The 20,060-nt window shown below is 36.4% G+C and overlaps 1 protein-coding gene across 1 annotated transcript in view; it reads left to right on the plus strand.

Moving 5' to 3' along the window:
- Nucleotides 1–20,060, plus strand: part of JMJD1C (jumonji domain containing 1C) — a gene marked incomplete at its 5' end in the record, with an annotated part of 215,247 nt that overhangs the window by 148,149 nt on the left and 47,038 nt on the right. The window contains 5 exons of the mRNA XM_081104872.1: nt 9,990–10,095; nt 13,262–13,386; nt 14,748–14,891; nt 15,000–15,186; nt 15,313–16,991. Coding sequence (XP_080960998.1) covers nt 9,990–10,095; nt 13,262–13,386; nt 14,748–14,891; nt 15,000–15,186; nt 15,313–16,991 — 2,241 coding nt within the window. The remainder of the gene's footprint in view (nt 1–9,989; nt 10,096–13,261; nt 13,387–14,747; nt 14,892–14,999; nt 15,187–15,312; nt 16,992–20,060) is intronic.

Below are 20,060 nucleotides of genomic sequence, written 5' to 3' on the forward strand. Positions count from 1 at the left end.
CAACCCTCTTTTGCTAGCTGTTGCCTCTCTCTAGTTTTAATGTTGGGTAGTTTTTCAGAGTCTTTTTATCTTCATTTTATAATTCATCCTAAGCAATGTTATATTTCCAATGTTCTTACTATCACTTAAAACTCTGTCTTCTGAATCTAAAACTCTAGTCCAGACCTCCCTGCTGTACTATTATTCATTTAACAGCTATCAGTGTGCTAGGCACTGTTCAAAATTTCCTGCCTCACTGGAGCTTAAATTCTATAGGAGGCACAGTAGATAATAAATATAATAAGTAAATGATACAGTATAATAGACAGTTTAATTACTGCTAAGACAAAAGGGAATAGTAAAGCAAGGTAAGACCAACTAGAAATAGAGAGGGGAGAGGCAGGTTAGAGTATTAAATAGAGTGGTCACAGTAGATGGCATTGAGAAGGCATATCCTACATAAAAATTTATTTAATCTGAATTGCATTGATTTGTGTGTGAGTGTATTCCTACAGGCTGTAAAATCCTCAAGGACAGAAACTCTTATATGTAGTGCCAGCCTCTTGGCACAGTAATAGCCATCTGGTGTTCAAAATTTGTTGAATGAAATATCGTCCTAATATAGCCCTGGCCTGTTTGCTCAGTTGGTTGAATTTTGCCCCCATGTACCGAAGGGTTGCCAGTCCAATCCCCAGTTGGGGCGTGTGCGGAAGGCAGCCAATTGGTGTTTCTCTCTTTTCCTCTCCCTCTCTCTCTAAAATCAATAAAAACATCTTTAAAAAGAAATGTAGTCCTATTGTACTTTACCTGTACAAGTGCCTCTTAGTCCCATACACAAAGACTACTTCAGACATAATTTCAACAAGCTATTGAATCTGGTTTCCTCGACAACATATGAGAAGCCAAAAGGAGAATTTTTTAAAGTGTGATGATGTTATATTGGGCGCTTGACAGCACAAGAGGTTACAAAAGAAACTAAAAATAGTTCAGACTCAAACTTTGTCTTTCTGGGATAGTTTGGTATAGAGGCAGCAACATTTGACATTTATCAGTAATTATGATTGTATCATAATATAGTGATCAATGATAACCATGTGTATAGATGAAAAGCTTAAATTGTGTTTAATATCTTATTTAATGAAGGAACTCTAGACATGTTTTTATTCAGAGTTGCTAGAATTTTATAAATTTCACTTCTAGAAGTTATCTTTAAAAACTTTTTGTAGCCCACCCAGTGTGGCTCAGTGGTTGAGTTCGACATGAACCAGGACGTCACAGTTTGATTCACGGGCAGGGCACATACCTGTGGGTTGCAGGCTTGATCCCCAGTGTGAGGCGTGCAGGAGGCAGCCGATCAATGATTCTCTTTCATCATTGATGTTTCTATCTCTCCCTCTCCCTTTTTCTCCAAAATCAATAAAAATATATTCTTAAAAAACTTTTTATAGGCCAAAAGTATAATAAGTATTTATTTTATCTCTTTCAGTTTATGTTCTCTTCCCTTTTTTTCAATTAAATGTTCTAGGATGGGCACTGATCTCTTTTCTCTTAGATTGTCCAAAAACAAAAACCAAAAAAAAATGACAGCAGCCAATACAACATTAGCCTTCCGATGTGAATGAATCAAAATTATACCCTTTTTTTTCCAGATTGGCAAAATATAATAATTTTTGGTGTGCCACGGAATTTTAGTAATTTATGTGCCATGAGATGAAAAAGGTTGAAAATCGCTGTTCTAGATAAGTTAAACTTATTAGGAATAGCAAAACAATGACTAAATAATTGTGAAGTACATGGTTCCTACTATCTTAACAGTACTAGGTAATTAAGTTGTTCCTGTATTATGATACTTTGGAGTTGTAATTTTAACTCCCTCCTTTTTTATGAATAATTTCATGCATTTCTCATGTATTTGCACTTGCTCTGCATAGACCCCAATGAAGGGAACAGATAGTCTGAAATAGGGATCATGTGATAAAAGACTAATAATAATAAGTAAGTCACTTGGCAGGTCCAAGTCTATCAAGTTATGGGACTTATTGATTATTTCAGTTTGCATTAGATTGTAGTAATTCTTTCTGAGGAGAGAGAACTTTGGTATAATAGTTCAAGTTTATAGGCTATGATAATACACTGAAAATATCAGCCTCCAAAGTATTTGGTGTGTTAGTCATTTTAAAATTATATCCTTTGCATTTTATATATATGTTTCTTAACAGTATTTTTTTAAAATATATTTTTATTGATTTCAGAGAGGAAGGGAGAAGGGAGAGAGCGAGAGAAACATCAATGATGAGAGAGAATCATGGTTCGGCTGTCCTCCTACATACCCTCTACTGGGGATCAAGCCCAAAACCTGGGCATATGCCCTTGATCAGAATTGAACCCGGGACCCTTCAGCCACAGGCTGACCTTTATCCACTGAGCCAAACCAGCTTGGGCTACATCTTATATTTTTAAGATAATTTTTAAAAATAGATGTTAACTCTTATAATCAGAATAGTTTGTGACACAATTATATGTATACTCTAGTCTAGCTTTTATGTGTTCCTACCTAGGATTTTTTTAAAAATATATTTTATTGATTTTTTACAGAGAGGAAGGGAGAGGGATAGAGAGTTAGAAACATCGATGAGAGAGAAACATCCATCAGCTGCCTCCTGCACACTCCCTACTGGGTATGTGCCTGCAACCAAGGTACATGCCCTTGACTGGAATCAAACCTGGGACCTTTGAGTCCGCAGGCCGACACTCTGTCTGTCCACTGAGCCAAACCAGTTAGGGCTCTAGGAATTATTTTTAGTAGAGTACTTTCCAAAAATGTGTAATCATATAATTTTATTTCTTAGGTTGAGCTCCTCCCCCCAGCAGAGGGGAACTAAAGGTAGGGTGGGACTGCCATAGGTGGAGTGTTCCTCCAGGGCAAGGGAGTTGTTTCTTTGTTTTATTTTTTTTAAACTTTGGCTGTTCTGAAAGAATATTTTCAGTTGCTTCTTTAGAAAACATTAAACAGTTACCAGGCCTTCCTGAGTTTGTTCAGTGTTAAGTTTGAGGAAGCTGCAGTTAGTAAATTGTGGTTAGCAGATGTTATAAGCAGGTGACTCAGTAGGTTGAACTCATGATGACTCAACTCTGTAAAAATCATGCTGATAAATAACTTGAAAGAAAAATTGCCTTCCAGACTTTTGAACTGCCATAAAAATTCAAAACTATTATTAAAGTTATCACAAAGAATATTGACATGTGGCTTTAGAAGGAAACATGTTTTCCTTCAAGTGGTTTTAAAAGTTTTACTCTATTGTTTTGATTTTTGCTCTGTGGTAATTGAAAGAAGACCTACCAATGACACTAAGCAAGTTGTGTATTAAAAATGAAATTGCCGAAACCGGTTTGGCTCAGTGGATAGAGAGTCGGCCTGCGGACTGAAAGGTCCCAGGTTCAATTCTGGTCAAGGGCATGTACCTGGGTTGCGGGCACATCCCCAGTGGGAGATGTGCGGGAGGCTGCTGATCGATGTTTCTCTCTCATCGATGTTTCTAACTCTCTCTCTCCCTTCCTCTCTGTAAAAAATCAATAAAATATATTTAAAAAATAAATAAATAAATAAAATCTGCTTAACTTTTTAATGTAACCTTGATTATAAATGAACAAATAAAGCAAAATTTGTAGTCTTATGGTTTGATGTAATAGGGCATGTATATTAATATAGGATATTCTATTCTAAAATTCTTTTAGATAATTTGGTAACTTAATTATATCTGATAAATTATTACAATCTGTTGTCTTATAATATCCATTCCAAATCTTGGAATACCATATTCCTGTGAACTTGTTTTAATTCCATAACATCATTTTCTATATTTTTTTAAATATATTTCTTTATTGATTTCAGAGAGGAAGAGAGAAGGAGAGAGAGATGGAAACATCAATGATGAGAGAGAATCATTGATCTGCTGCCTCCTGCACGCCCCCCACTGGGGATCAAGCCCGCAACCCAGGCCTGTACCCTTGGCCGGAATCGAACCTGGGACCCCTCAGTCCACAGGCTGATGCTCTATCCACTGAGCCAAGTCGGCTAGGGCTCATTTTTTATATTTTAAAATAACAAAATAATTTGGTAATTGGGCTTCCTTTCACTTTGTGTCATATTACTAGCATCATAAGTAAATTATTGAATACTCAGCAAAGAGTATTCAAAATTTTGATACTGCAAGTACATTGATTGGTAAAAGGTATGTGGAAAGGGTTTTGATAGTAGGCAGATGCTTGCTGCTTTGCCTCCCTTCCATCCATGTAATGTAATTGAGGGTAAATTACATAATCTTTGACTGTTTACTCATCTGTAAATTGGAAAGAATAAAATCAAAGTAGGGTTCTTAGAATTAAGTGAGGTTAACATTTGTGAAAGTGCTTTAGATATTTTTTAAATTAAACAGAAAATAAACTTTGAATATTTGTCCATGATCAACAGATATAAATTTACCGCTTTCATAATTTCTCATGCTGTAAGTTAATATAACCATTTCTCTTTTAGTTATTAATGATATAAATAATAGCAAGTAATACCAAGTGGAAGTTTAAAGGAGAGATTCCTTAAATATTTGGATGGATATATGACGGCCAGTTGCTTACAGTGGCAATAAGCTTCAAGGTAGAATTCTGAGGATGATGGAATACTTATCTGTAATATTCTGGGATCAAGCTACCAGGATTTAGCTATAGTGATTATGAAATGAATTAACATTATTTTCCAATTTTTATTTTTTTATCTTCACCCGAGGATTTTTTTTTTATTTGAGAAAAGGGAAGAGGAGAGAATCTTTTTTTTTTCAAAATATATTTTTATTGATTTCAGAGAGGAAGGGAGAAGGGAGTAAGAGATAGAAACATCAGCCCTAACTGGTTTCGCTCAGTGGATAGAGCGTCGGCCTGTGGACTCAAGGGTCCCAGGTTCGATTCTGGTCAAGGGCATGTACCTTGGCTGCGGGCACATCCCCAGTAGGGGGTGTGCAGGAGGCAGCTCATCAATGTTTCTCTCTCATTGATGTTTCTAACTCTCTATCCCTCTCCCTTCCTCTCTGTAAAAAATCAATAAAATATATTTTAAAAAAAAAAAGAGAGAGAGAGAGAGAATAGAAACATCAGTGGTAAGAGAGAATCCTTGATCGGCGATCAAGCCCACAACCTGGGCATGTGCCCTAACAGGAATCAAACTGTGAACTCCTGGTTCATAGGTTGATGCTCAACCACTGAGCCATGCTGGCCAGGTGAGAAACATTTTTTAACATTCATGTGCTTCATAAACTTGCTTTTCTAAAACTGGGAGCCATGAAATATGGTAAATAAAACAATTTAGAAAGATTGGTAGATTATTTTAATCAGGAAAACGTGAGAAAGGTGATATTATTTTAGAACAGCGATTTTCAACCAGTGCTGCAAGAATTTTTAAAACATGCCGTACCTGACAATTTTTAGGGGCACTGACTCTTTTCTCTTAGTTTAAAAAAAAAAAAAATTGACAGCAGCCAACACACCAACACAACAATTACTGTCTGGTGTGAATTAATCAAAATTATTTTTTTTTTTTGCCAAATTGGCAAAAAATTCAATTTTTTGGTGTGCTGAAGAATTTTAGTAATTTATGTATGCCACGAGATGAAAAAAGTTGAAAAGCTCTGTTCTAGAAGGTTGCTTTCAATTTATAGTAATATATTGACAAATTGATTAAGAAGACTGTGACAAAAAGACTTTAAAGGAAACTGTAAAAGTTAAGTCCATAAGATAAATAAATAAGGAAAACATATAAGTAAAAAGTCTTCTCCTTGCCCTAGCCGGTTTAGCTCAGTGTATAGAGCAGGGGTGGGCAAACTTTTTGACTCGAGGGCCACAATGGGTTCTTAAACTGGACTGGAGGGCCGGACAAAAGCATGGATGGAGTGTTTGTGTGAACTAATATAAATTCAAAGTAAACATCATTACATAAAAGGGTACAGTCTTGGGCCAGATCCGGCCTGTGGGCCGTAGTTTGCCCAAGGCTGATGTAAAGTGTAGGCCTGTGTCCAACCAAAGGGTCCTGATTTCCATTCTGGCCAAGGACACTGTACCTTGGTTGCAGGCTCCTCCCCAGCCAGGACCCTAGTCAGTGGCCTGGTCAGGGCGCCTGCAGGAGGCAACGTATTGATGTGTTTCTCTCACATTGATGTTTCTCTCTCCCTTTCCCTCTTTCACTCTCCTTGAAAATTGATGAAAAGAATATCCTCGGGTGAGAATTAACAGCAACAACAAATTCTATCTCCTTGTTCTACTTGTTTGTAATCCAAAGCATAGTCCCCACCTCAAGATTTACTTCTGCCTTTAGATTCACTGCTGACCTCAGGCTTGCTCACTGATTTCTACAGCTAGTCAATGCCTTTGATTCTGTTTTGCAAGAACTTGCTAAGGCTACCCAGGCTATTTGTAACAGATCATTGCTTCTAAAGCTTGCTTTTTAAAAAGTGAGGCTTAATTGCTATTGAAGTCAGTTTTGTTTTTATTTTAAATTACACAAATTAAGCATTGCAGTGAGTAAATGAATCGTATGTTTCAGCTTAATTCTGATTCATGTACATTAAAATCTTGCAGGTTTTTTATTTTTTCAGCGTTAATACATAAAATCTATAACACTCTTGACTCTAAAATATTGATGTTTGTTTTATATGCAGGGAATCTAGTAGTTCTAAATAATTATAATAATTTAAAATTCTGCCTAAAACTTAAAATTTTAGCAATTATGTAAATCTGGAAAATTTTAGGTTTTATCATAGATTGTGTTAGGAAGAAAGAATGAGGGTATCCAAAACTGACTATACTAGTAGATTCAAAACTATGTTAGAAACATTTTAGAAATAACTATAGCCTTAATTTTATGTAGCAGAAAATACCAGGTAAAATGTTTGAAATATATTGATCATTTCTCCCATAGTACATAAAGACAATTTTGTGGTAGGATGTGGTGTGACACTTCCTTTCTCTTTAACCCTAATCTTTTTCAAAGTGTCATATAAGCTATATTTGTCTCCCTGATTGGGTCTTCCCCTACACTGTTCTTGGGGGTTTTGTTATTTTTTTTTAATCTTCACTTGAGGCACAGCTAAAGTTCTATATTAGTCAGTTGCATTCTGTGAAAGATAATGAATAAATAGCATTTTTTAAAGCTATGATTTTTGTGTTTTATTTAAATATATTTTTATTGATTTCAGAGAGGAAGGGAGAAGGAGATAGATAGAAACTATCAGTGATGAGGGAGAATCATTGATCGGCCTCCTAGCACACCCGCTACTGGAGATTGAGCCAAAAACCTGGGTATGTGCCCTGACTGGGAATCGAACTGTGAACTTCTGGTTCATAGGTCAACACTCATCCATTGAGCCAAATCAGCCAGGCTATTTATAGCATTTTTAATTTACAGATCCTTAGTTTCTCATGTCTGTGAGTCTGCCTGCCTTGTATCTAATTTTTAGCACTTTCACAGAATTGTTCAGGTCAATAAAAAAGGGGGAAGGGAGCATTCATTTGGCTCTTCGTTAGCATTAGCAACTCTTACAATCTGTCTTTTTTTTGAGTCTCTTTAAAAAGCTCACAAAGGGAATGATGACTACAGTTAACAGAAGTACCTATAACTTTCAGAGCACTATACAATAGAGGAGGACTTCAGTAACAATATGACTATCATAACCAGGCAATGTATTGGGATAATTTTCATGGGTTTTAATTTAGTAATTCTTGTCATCCAGTATTAGGCATAATTCAGAATTGGATGTTTTAAGGAAAGTGCTTGTGGTATTTTTTTAAATCTTATAAAAACATTAAGATGGAAAGAGGCAGATAGTAACTCTGCTTTATAGATGAGGGGAAATTGATACACAGTAATTTGAACTTATATAAGGTCATTTCAGGAAATGGAGTTAATTATTAGTTTTTAATGGTATGCTTTTTGTGCTAGAAAATGAATGGATCATTTTTGAAAGGATAGTGGTATGGTGTCTTACTTTTGGAAATTCAGCCTATTATTTTAACCTGTTGAATAAATAAAATATACATAAATGTTGAGCAAGTAAATTTTATATTCCTGTATCTTAAGTTGTAAATTTTCAATACAGGGTAACTGATGTTATACCTGTCTACAGAATATGGCTGTGCTGTTTTAATAGCAGTTTATATCCCATTTCCCCCCAAAATATAAAGGCTTGGGAGCAATAGGCCATAGTAAACTTTGTATAAAGTCAGCAGTGACATCCAAGTGATTGTGTGGTTTTCTAGATGAGTACCCATTTTCTTCTTGCCAGTTAAACATCTAGAATAACAGTGACAAGAGCTATTGTAATAAAGGGAGAAGACTTGAGTCTACAGATACCTAAAAGCAGAATTCAAATGTTTGAATGACTAGACTATCAGCTTAGGAAAGCGATTAGGTTTGTGTTTGACTCTAAGGAGGAGTTAAGCTTGGATCTGTGTATGGAAGTTAAAGTAAGAAAGATTTTAAAAGAACTTGATAGCTGTCAGGGCTGTCTGGAAATAGTAATAGATTTCCTTGGGAAACAGAAAGTTTCCTGTGTTTTGTCTGTCATAGATCAGTCTATCACCTGGTGTGTATCAAGAGGATTCAAGCCTGAACTTTCTATGGTATTTTCTATTCTTAGAATGATGTTAACTAAGTGTGCAAAAGGGATTGCTAAAAAGCTTTTTTTACAAAAGGGAAGACTAGTCATGGACAATTATTTTTTTCAAAATGACACATTTATCTACCTTTTTGTGTGACACTTTTCACTGTAGTATTTCCTTTTGCTTTAAAGTAGCACTTTTGTATCTTTTCCAAGGAACATAGCTGATAACTTTAAAGGCCTTTACTTCACCTGTAGTGTTCACTAGGTACAAAGAAATCACATTATCTACCACAGTATTACTCAAAAAATTCAAAGTAATCCCTAAAAGCAGTGATGACATGAGAAGGAAAAGTTTTACTTAGAAAAACTTAAAGCAGAAGAGTGAAGTATGACCTACCTGCTTGATTAGGGATTCATCTTTTGTACTCTTCAGCCACTTTCGGCTCTTCCAAATTGCCAAATTATTTTTATTCATCAGATACAACTATCTTCATTTAGCTGCTTCTATTCACTGGTTTCCATAATCTGCCATTCCATTTTTAAAAAGGCCGCCAATTGACAGTGCTGCTTTGTTGTTCTTCCCAGCTGTACCCTAGGGCTCCTGTTGCTGATCTCAAATGGAGGAGCAGCAGAGGTGCTTTGAGAGAGAGAGAACAGAATGTCAGAGAGTCCAGCAGGGTACCAACAGTTTGTGGGCAACAACGTGACTGTGTGATTCACATCTCTAATGAGAGAACTTGTTATTTCTGTCTAGATCCACCTTGTTATAAGGATAATATCATCAATAACGTAATTTTAATTGCCTGGATGCTTTGACGCTGGCTTGAAAACTTTTAGCATTGAGTTACTGGTCAGCTGTATTTGAGTAGAACAAAACTAATAACATTTAAATCAAGATACTAGATAATGACTTGTCATTTAAAGCTAATGTTTTAGGCATTATGGGAAGAATGATAACTCAACTATGTATATTTATATTGTCACTAAAATATTCAGCTGGATTCTTTTGCTGACAACCTTAAATGACCTGGTGCTGGTTCATTTGTATATTGTTTCTAACAGTGAAACCCTTTAAAAAGATGACTTGTATAAGGCCATACTTGAAGTTAAAAACAGATGAATAGATTTCAGATTTTGCCTTTAGGACATGACATGGTTGTCAAGGAGCAAATTTTACCATGGATTAATTTATTTTGGTGTTCTGTTATTATTTAATTACTAATGATTTATTACTTAAGAACTTGTGTTTTTTCATACATTTAAATCAAGGAATTTTTATTCCATCTTTAGAACATGTAGGAGGGAAATTTGGTAACATAAATATTATAAGAGCATAACATGGACCTTCCTTTTAATCTGTAATTCTAGGAGGACATAGACAGCCTAAACCCAGTTCTCAGGGACAATCCACAACTTCAGGAAGAAGTGAAAATTTGGGTAAAGGAACAAAAGGTTCAGGAGATTTTTATGCAAGGTAACTGTTTTAAAGTTTTCTCTGTGTGGAAGTTTTGTTTTATTATTATTTTTTTAAAAATATTTTTATTGATTTCAGAGAGGAAGGGATAGGGAGAGAGAGGTAGAAACATCAATGATGAGAGAGAATCCTGGATCAGTTGCCCCCTACACGCTCCTCCCTAGGGATCAAGCCTGTGCAACCTGGCCATGTTCCCTGACTGGGAATCGAACTGATGACCTGGTTCACAGGTCAACGCTCAACCACTGAGCCACGCCGGCTGGGTTTGTTTTGTTTTTAAACTGAACATTTTCTCATGTTAGGTTTTGGTTGTTTCAGTTATGTGCAATATAAATAGAAAGCCCAGTCTAATATTTTGAGTTATATACAGTCCAGGAAAAATAATAGCAAAATCATAATAATTTTAATAGAAAGTTGATAATTTCACCAATTAACCAATTTGAGATAGCTGCCTGGCATGAAATTATCGCCACACAGATGTTTTGTTGATAGGAAAAATTTCCATATTTACAGAATGCTTTAGGTGTGTCCTTCCTGGAAAAGGAAGCATTGTTTGCAGTAGAGGGTTGCCCAAAGCCACAATTGATTTCCTTTGAAGAATGCTGTTGGTATCTGATAAAAGTGGTCTATTTCAGTTTGCCTTCCTCAGTGATTACTACAACACTAGTCTTAGTTTTTTCTTTCTTTTTTTTCCCCCTAGAAACAAGTTTGTCTACAACATGTGACTTTTAAATCAGTGGGGTTTTATAATTCTTAGTGATTTCTTTTTCTGTCAGTAATATCATTATGTAAATGTAAAGCTTTTTGTATAATTAAATTAAAATAGGGACAATGTGACATGAAGTATTGATATTAGGTCTAATTTTTATAAAAAGGAATTTTGTGGTCAAATTTCCATATTTATCTCAGTTATCAACTTCAATGCCATTTAAGTATTAAGAGAGATAATCCCAAAGTTGTGGCTGTTTTGCTTTGTGTAGGTATGGCAACAGATCATCTGCTTACTAAATTCTTAAGCTAAATACTTTTTAAACTTTTAATATGAGTAATTTGAAACATAAACAGTATTATAATATTTCAGTGAACTTCTATGTTCTTATATCCAAGCCCCAGGAATTATAAAACCATGTCAGATTCTGTCACATCCATACTCCTGTTTACTTTTATAAAATTTCAGACATCACCACATCCTATCTGTTTTTAAAGACATCACATCATTATTATATTGGGGAAAGAAGCTTCCTTAATATCAAGTACTGAATACTTGGGTTAAAATTTTCATTCATCTCATAAATGTCTTAAATTATTTTTAACAGGATTGATTGAAAATCAGGCGATCAAAAAAAGTCCACAAATTGATTGGTTGTTATGTCCTGTCTTACCTTTTTTCTTCTAAGTTATTCAATGGAGAAACCAGGTTAATATTTTTTAATAACCTTTCTTTCTTATCATGTTCTTAGAGGTGAAAATATTAAGGCAGTGCCCTGGCCAGTGCGGCTTAGTTGTTTGAGCCTTATCCCTTGCACCAAAAGATTGCTGGTTTGATTCCTGGTCAGGGCACTAATACAGGTCAATGCTTCTCTCTCACATTGATGATTCCCTCTCTCCCCCTTCCTCTTGCTCATAAATCAATTTTTAAAACATAATATTTATAAAAAATAAAAAGTGAGGCTAACTTAAAATTGTTTGGTTGTGGGAACAAGTAGTTAAGATGATGTGCTAATGGGAATTGAAAATTGGTCATTATTTAGAGTTATTCTAAAGTACACTGGTACCTGTGAATTGGAGAAATTTTTCTCTCCATTATACAGGTTCAGGATGAAGCAAAGGTAGGTTTGTCCATAAGGAAAATAATACAATTTATACTAATAATAGCCTAGGTGGCGTCATGCCCTCACACTGGCACAAGGTGGCCGCACGCACAGCGTAGCCTGGCGGCCACTCTGTGCAATGAGGCCTGGGAGTCCCGCGGCTCTGCGTGGCACGGAGGAGCCTGGTCCTGGCATCTCCGCTGCCTTGCGCGGAGGAGATGGGTTGCAGCAGGGGAGGGCAGTTGTGGGCGATCAGGCCGGCAGGGGAGGGCAGTTGTGGGTCATCAGGCCAGCAGAGGGGGGCAGTTGGGGGCCATGAGGCCGGCAGGGGAGCAGTTAGGCATCGATCAGGCTGTGAGGGGAGTGGTTAGGGGGCAATCAGGCTGGCAGGCAAAAGCAGTTAGGGGCAATCAGGCAGGCAGGCAGTTAGGCGAGCGGTTAGGAGCTAGCGGTCCCAGATTGTGAGAGGGGTGTCCTACTGCCCGTCACATGGTGGGATCAGGCCTAAACCGGCAGTCGGACATCCCTCAAGGGGTCCCAGATTGGAGAGGGTGCAGGCTGGGCTGAGGGACAAGCGCCCCCTCCCCCCGCACAAATTTTGTGCACTGGGCCTCTAGTAATTAATAAATAACAATTTGGATTTCATATGCTCAAAATATAACCTACTTTTGCCCCACCCTGTATATTCTGTGGATTGACTTGTTTTAATAGGCCTACTTATATATAGACATGGTATATCTATATGTAGATAACCTTTTTAAGAAGTGAATTTAATCCAAAAGTATGCCATATTTCTTTATAGAGCATTTTAGTGCCATATTTATAAATTCACTAGACAATCTCTACATGTTTTAAGATTTTTGGCACGTTTTCCTAGCTATCACAGAGAAATCAAAATTTATAGTTTCTTATAGTAAAGTGTGGTAACTAGGAGACTGAGGCAACAAGTTCCACATTACCCTTTCCATTTTAGCCTTGTAGTTAATGTACCCCAACCTTGTTAAGTAGCTTTGTAACCTTACTACTTTCTAGACCACTATAATTTTAGATTTTGTACAATCCTCTTATTAACTTATGATCCCAGAGACATTCTTTCTGACTTAGTTACTTTATTTCCATTGAGTTAGAAAGTATTTGTGTCTAGGAGAGTGTGTTTAATAACTTGATAATGATCTGTCTTTTATATATACTTACTTATATCCAAGTGAGTATTACCCATTTGTGTCATAACTCATGTTTTTCCTAAAAGATAGTTTTTAAATGAAAATGTCTCCATTTAAGATATCCCTATTTCTTGGGTTATTCTTTATTTTTATTTGTGTTTTTTTGGGTTTTTTTGTTTTTGGTTTTTTTAGGTCCTTATTCCTTAAATGGATACAGAGTGAGAGTATATAGACAAGACTCTGCCACCCAGTGGTTTACTGGCATAATTACTCATCATGATCTCTTCACTCGCACCATGATCGTTATGAATGATCAGGTAAATAGTACAACTAATATTTTTGGAAACAGATATATACAATTCAAATTTTCATTGTTCCCCAAAAATGGATCAATAGGCTGACACTATGTAATTTTCATCTGTTATTTTAGTCATATAATCCCAATAAGTTTAAATATATTGATGTTACATAGAGGTCTCTTCAGGTCACAGGGAGATAATGATGCCAAATTTATTTCAACACTGATAAAATCAGTCTGTTAAATAGAGAAATCAGACTCTTTTAATTGATTAGTGTGGGGTGTTTTTTAATGCTTAGTTCAGCAGAATATTTTGTAAAGTCAGCTTTCCCGTCTCTCCAGGAATAAAAATATTTCCCAAATGTTTTCTCTTCCGTTATGAAAACTTTTAATATATGCTGTAGTTCTTTTCACATGAAATTTCAGAGTTGGTATGCTCCCTTAAGTTTTATGGTGCGTATTAAGGATACAAATTTCAAATGGAATTTTTAAATAGCAGTCTGCTGAAGAATCTCAGAGGAGAAGGCTAGAGTGGTTGGGAAGAGATCAACCAAAGAACTTGTATGCATATATGAATAACCCATGGACACAGACAATAAAGTTGTGAAGAAGGAGGAGTGGAGGGGAGAGAGGGGCGGGATTTAGAAGGGGTCAGTGCGGGGCGGGGGGGGGGGAAGGGAACATATGTAATACTTTCAACAATAAATATTTTAAATAAGTAAATAGCAGTCTGAAAGTCTTAATTTCAGATCTTTTAAAGCTGTAGTTTGTTTTCTTGAAAAAAATAGATATTTACACCATCTTAGCTGTATGAGTTGTAGAGGGTAACTGAATTAATGAGAGCCCCTTTATAAACAATTTGAATGCTTTGGTTAAAATTTTGTGAAAATACTATTATTTAAATGGTATTTTTTTCCTGTAAAGGTGATGAACTTGCACCTCTCAGTGAAGAACAAAATTGCCTTTAGGTTTTTTTAAAAATTATTTCTTTAACCTATCTTTTAAATTTATATTTACTTATTTATTTACACTTTTGTCCTTTTCCTCTAAGCTCTATCTTCTTAGTTTTATTTTATACCTTTTTTTTAAAATTATTTTATGACTTGGCATCATACTCATTTGTTTTTCAAGGTGTACCTGCAATAGATATATTTGTTTTTTTAATTCTTGGCTAGCAGATACAATAGTAGATCTCAGAAGAAGGTTGAAATAATTTTCTCTGTGATGATTAAAATTAGCTTATTGTAAATATAGCAGTATCTTATAAATTAAGAATTCCAAACTGATTTCTAGACATTTCTACTCATTGACGAATGTGCCTAAATAACACATCTATCTGACTGGATTTAATTTTTGTTCTTTTTTTGTGTCATGGATTAGGTACTAGAACCACAGAATGTCGATCCTTCTATGGTTCAAATGACCTTTCTAGATGATGTTGTTCACTCTTTGTTAAAAGGTGAAAATATTGGCATTACATCACGACGAAGGTCTCGTGCTAGTCAAAATAGCAACGCTGTTCACGTATGTATGTTGTTAGTTCTGGATTATTGTAAAAAAATTTTCCCTTAGATTACTTAGGATCAGGTAGTAAACAAGTCATTGTTAATTGGTGTATTTTTTTTTTTTTAGGGTCATTATACACGTGCCCAGGCAAATAGTCCCAGACCAACAATGAACTCGCAAGCTGCTGTACCAAAACAAAATACACACCAGCAACAAAGAAATATTCGTTCAAATAAGAGGAAGGGCTCAGATAGCAGCATACCAGATGAAGAGAAGATGAAGGAGGAAAAATATGATTATATAGGGCGAGGAGGTAGGAGGACCTGCTTTTGGGGGGGGGGGGGGGAGGGTGCGGGATGAGAACAAATAAAAATACATTTAAAGTATACTTATTTAATATCAGTATAAAAAATAAAACCTCTTTTTTTTAATCTTGCAGAAAATCCTAAAGGTAAAAACAAACAGTTGGTGAACAAAAGAAGGAAACCTGAGGAGGATGAAAAGAAGCTAAATATGAAAAGACTACGAACCGACAATGTTTCAGACTTTTCTGAAAACAGTGACTCAGAAAATTCAAATAAGAGGATAATAAATAATTCCTTAGAGCAGAAACCAGAGAATGAGTTGAAAAATAAAAACACTTCGAAGATAAATGGAGAAGAAGGAAAATTCCAAAATAATGAGAAAACAGGAGAGGAGACACTCATAGATAGCCAGCCTCCCTGGGATCAAATACAAGGAGATAAAAAACATGAAGAAGTGGAGAAGCAGAAGTTTGTTGACTCTCAGCTTCAAGAAAAAATGATTATCCATTCATCAGAACAGACCACACTTTCTGATCATAATCCTAATGATTTACTTCTTCAGGAAAATACGGAAAAAATACATACAGTGGAATTGCCAAAGGAGCAGTTTGTATCCAGACCATCCACACCAAAATGTGTTATTGATATTACAAATGACACTAATTCTGAAAAGGTGATTCAGGAAAATTCAAATACCTTTGGCCTTCAGACACTTCAGAAAATGGATTCTAATGTTAGTGATTCAAAACATTCTATTGTAAATGCAAAATATTTGGAAGCATCAAAACAAGATTCTGACCATAGCTGGATCAGTGATATAGTTAAAGTAGATTTAACCCAATCAAATGTTAAGAATGCTCCTTTAGGAAATGATCATTTGAATATGGAAAAAGAAAAAAATCAGTATGCCTCTTACACGTCTTCTGTAAGTTCAGGTTCTGTGATGGATGATAAGCTGCGTAAGCGAAGTCCGCCTCCAGAGATTATAAAATCTAAACTTAATGCTTCAGTAGATGGTCACAAGACAAAATCCAATCCCTCTCCTGAAGTTGTTAAACCTAAAATTACCCATTCTCCTGATTCTGTTAAGTCTAAGGCTACTTATGTCAACAGCCATACCACTGGTGAAAGAAGACTGGCAAATAAGATAGAACATGAGTTATCAAGATGCAGTTTTCATCCAGTTCCTACTCGAGGCAGTACATTGGAAACTACGAAGAGCCCTCTTATTATTGATAAAAATGAGCATTTCACAGTTTATAGAGATCCTGCACTTATTGGGTCAGAAACAGGAGCGAATCACATTTCACCTTTCTTAAACCAGCATCCTTTTTCTCTTCATTCTTCATCTCATAGAACCTGTTTAAATCCAGGTACCCATCACCCTGCCTTAACTCCTGCAACCCACTTATTGGCCGGATCATCCAGTCAAACTCCATTGCCTACCATTAACTCTCACCCTCTGACTAGTGGTCCACATCATTCTGTTCATCACCCTCATTTACTACCTGCTGTGTTACCTGGAGTGCCTACTGCCTCCTTACTTGGTGGCCACCCACGGTTAGAGACTGCTCATGCCAGCAGCTTGAGCCACTTAGCACTAGCACACCAACAACAGCAACAATTGTTACAGCACCAGTCACCTCATCTTCTTGGACAAGCCCATCCTTCTGCTTCGTATAGTCAGCTTGGTCTTTATCCAATTATTTGGCAATATCCAAATGGAACACATGCATACTCAGGACTTGGTCTGCCTTCTTCCAAGTGGGTTCACCCAGAAAATGCAGTTAATGCTGAATCTTCATTAAGAAGGGTAAGTTATATTGTAGTTAGCCACATATCCATATACATAGTAATCTACATATGTACAAGTGCTTTTTAAATAGTTCATTAATTTTCTAGATTTCTTATATAATGTATTAACATTTTTAAAGTTATTTTTCTAATTATAATGAAACTTTCCAATTACAGTAACTAGAGCCATGAAATCTGAAATCTCGAAGCCTATTTGTTTTTTAGGAAGCCAATTTAAAGTAAAACTTCTTAGATTGTTTCTAATATATGTATTATGAAGACTATCTTCAATAATTAATTATGGTATATATTCATAATTGTTTGACTAAGCTAAATTCCTGTAAGTGGAGTTTCTGGATTAAAAATTATATATAGTTGTTAGGATTTTTATATATATTATCCAATTATTCTTAAAAGACAAATTGTTCTATTCCCCATCTGTATACATTACATTGATGCTATATTACAAGTTATGACTCTAATTTCCTTGTTCTCTAAAGGGAGCCAAAGTTAAAGGGTCCTTATATTTGGCAGTAAAGTTGGGGCTTAGATTCGTTCTACCTAATAGAGTATTGCAGAAGATAATAGTATAATGATTTTATTCTTTCATGGACTATGTGGCTTCTCTATCCAAATTCATTTTTATACTAAGAAATTGTTGAGGGCATTACCAGCCCCTATGTAAAAAATGGGGGAGTGGGAGTCCCTGTTAAATTTCAGGAGACAACTAGTCCTTAGGGCAGCCCAGGATGCTCTTCAGCAATACTCCAGAATTTTTTTTAACTCTTTCTATCTAGCTATCTTCTTCCGTACTTAGTGGTAAAAAGACAACATTAAATTTACCAACCTAGCCATTAACAACAGTGTACAGTAGTACTATTAAGTATATTCACATTATTGTGCAACAGACCTCTATAATTTTTTCATCTTGCAAAACTGAAATTCTATACCCATTAAACATTAATTTTCCTCCCCTTCACTATCCCCCCAGTCCTTTGCAACTACTTTTCTACTCTCTGTTTCTATGATTCGGACTGCTTTAGATAGATGCTTCATTTGATTGGAATCATGCAGTATTTGACCTTTTGTGGCTTCTTTTTTCACATAACGTAATCTTAAAGTTAGTTCATCCATGTTGTTAGCATGTAACAGGATTTCCCTTTGTAAGCTGCATTAAATTTTTTTTTAATCCTCCCAAGGACATTGTTCCATTGATTTTTTTTTTTTTTTGATTTTTTTTTTTTTAGAGAGTGGAAGAGGTAGGGAAAGACAGAGAGAGAGAGTAACATTGATGTGAGAGAAACACATCGATTGGTTGCCTCCTGCACGTGCCCTGACCAGGGCCCTGGGCTAGGGAAGAGCCTGCAACCAAGGTATGTGCCCTTGACTGGAATCGAACCCGGGACCCTTTGTTCCACAGGTTGACGCTCTGTCCACTGAGCCAAACTAGCTAGGGTTCTATTTTATTTTTATACCACAGTTTTATACCATTATGTCCACGGATTTTTGGGTTACTTCCACTCCTTGCTTATTATGAATAATGCTGCACTGGACATGGGTATTTTTGACACCTTTCTCAAGTTGGCCAAAATCCACAATAGATATGTTAGGGTAGGAATTTGGAAGACAACAATAGTGCCCTCCTTTACTTTAGGGATAATACTGCTTACATAGAGCCATGCCAACACCAGTAGGTGCAAATATAGTGTTCCTCTTGCCAAAAGTTTGTTATAGGAACTGTAAATTCTATATAGCAATGATGACATTAGCCTGTGGCCATGAGTCCTTTCTTTTTTCTCTCTCTCTCCCTCCCTCCCTCCCTCCCTTCCTTCCTTCCTCCCTCCCTCCCTCCCTCCCTCCCTCCCTCCCTCCCTCCCTCCCTCCCTCTCTCTCTCTCTCTCTCTCTCTCTCTCTCTCTCTCTCTTTCTTTCTTTCTTTCTTCTCTTTTTGCAAATCACAGGAGAGTTTATTGGGTCCTTGATGGAGGCAGGTATCATGCGCTTAGCCCAGGGGTGGGCAAACTTTTTGACTCGAGGGCCACAATGGGTTCTTAAACTGGACCGGAGGGCCGGAACAAAAGCATGGATGGAGTGTTTGTGTGAACTAATATAAATTCAAAGTAATCATTACATAAAAGGGTACGGTCTTTTTTTTTTTTTTTTTAGTTTTATTCATTTCACCAGCCCGCGGGCCGTAGTTTGCCCACGGCTGGCTTAGCCAAACCTAGCTGCCAGGAGTTGGTTTTCATGGCATGCTCCTCACTGCAGCATGTTTCTTTAACAAGCCCCTCTCAATTCAAATCACCTCTTCTTCGCGCACCTTGCCGATCCCATTATAAGTAACATGCTCTCAGTTACAACCTTTGCCACCAATCTGGAGGTGCTGGTATTCAGTGTTCTCGTCCATGGCAGTTATATGCACCCGTGGCCATTTAGTTGAAAAACACCAGTAAATGTTAGGTGCTTACAGATTCTCAACAATAAAGGCCCTGGTTAGAATCATTGTTGTCTCCAATAGCTGTCTTGTCTCCTATCTCTGCACAGCTAAATGTCTCAAGTGACTTGGTGGTCTTTGGCCACGAATCCTTTCTTAATCTCCTAAATTGTGATAGTTGACAGTGGTGGTAAGGGGAATCAAGATAAGCAGTGCGAATTATAGTTTTAACAGTTTCAAAGGATATTTCTTGTGGTTTATTCCCATTATAAACATCAGTTCCTTTTGGCTCCAGTTTTATATGAGCTTCAGCCTTTAATGAAGTTACCAGTGAACTGCACAGTTTATTCTTGAACATCCCTATATTTATACCGGCAGGATCTCAATTCTAAAAGTATTGTACTTACATTGATCATAAGTTTCCCATTCCTATTCCATTGAACTTGGAGTAGGTGGAATCTTTCTAGAATACGTACATTACTTAGTCAAACTCAATGAAAAGTCATTAATCACTTCAGTATACTGTTTGCCAGCCCTGGCAGGGTGCATGCATGAGGCAACCAGTCGATGTGTCTCCGTCACATTGATGTTTCTCTCCTCTCTCCCTTTCTCCTTCCTTCCCTCCCTCCCTAAAAAAAATAAAATTAAAATAAAA

This window comes from Myotis nattereri, assembly GCF_964212035.1.
Source record: "Myotis nattereri genome assembly, chromosome: 13".
NCBI lineage: Eukaryota > Metazoa > Chordata > Mammalia > Chiroptera > Vespertilionidae > Myotis > Myotis nattereri.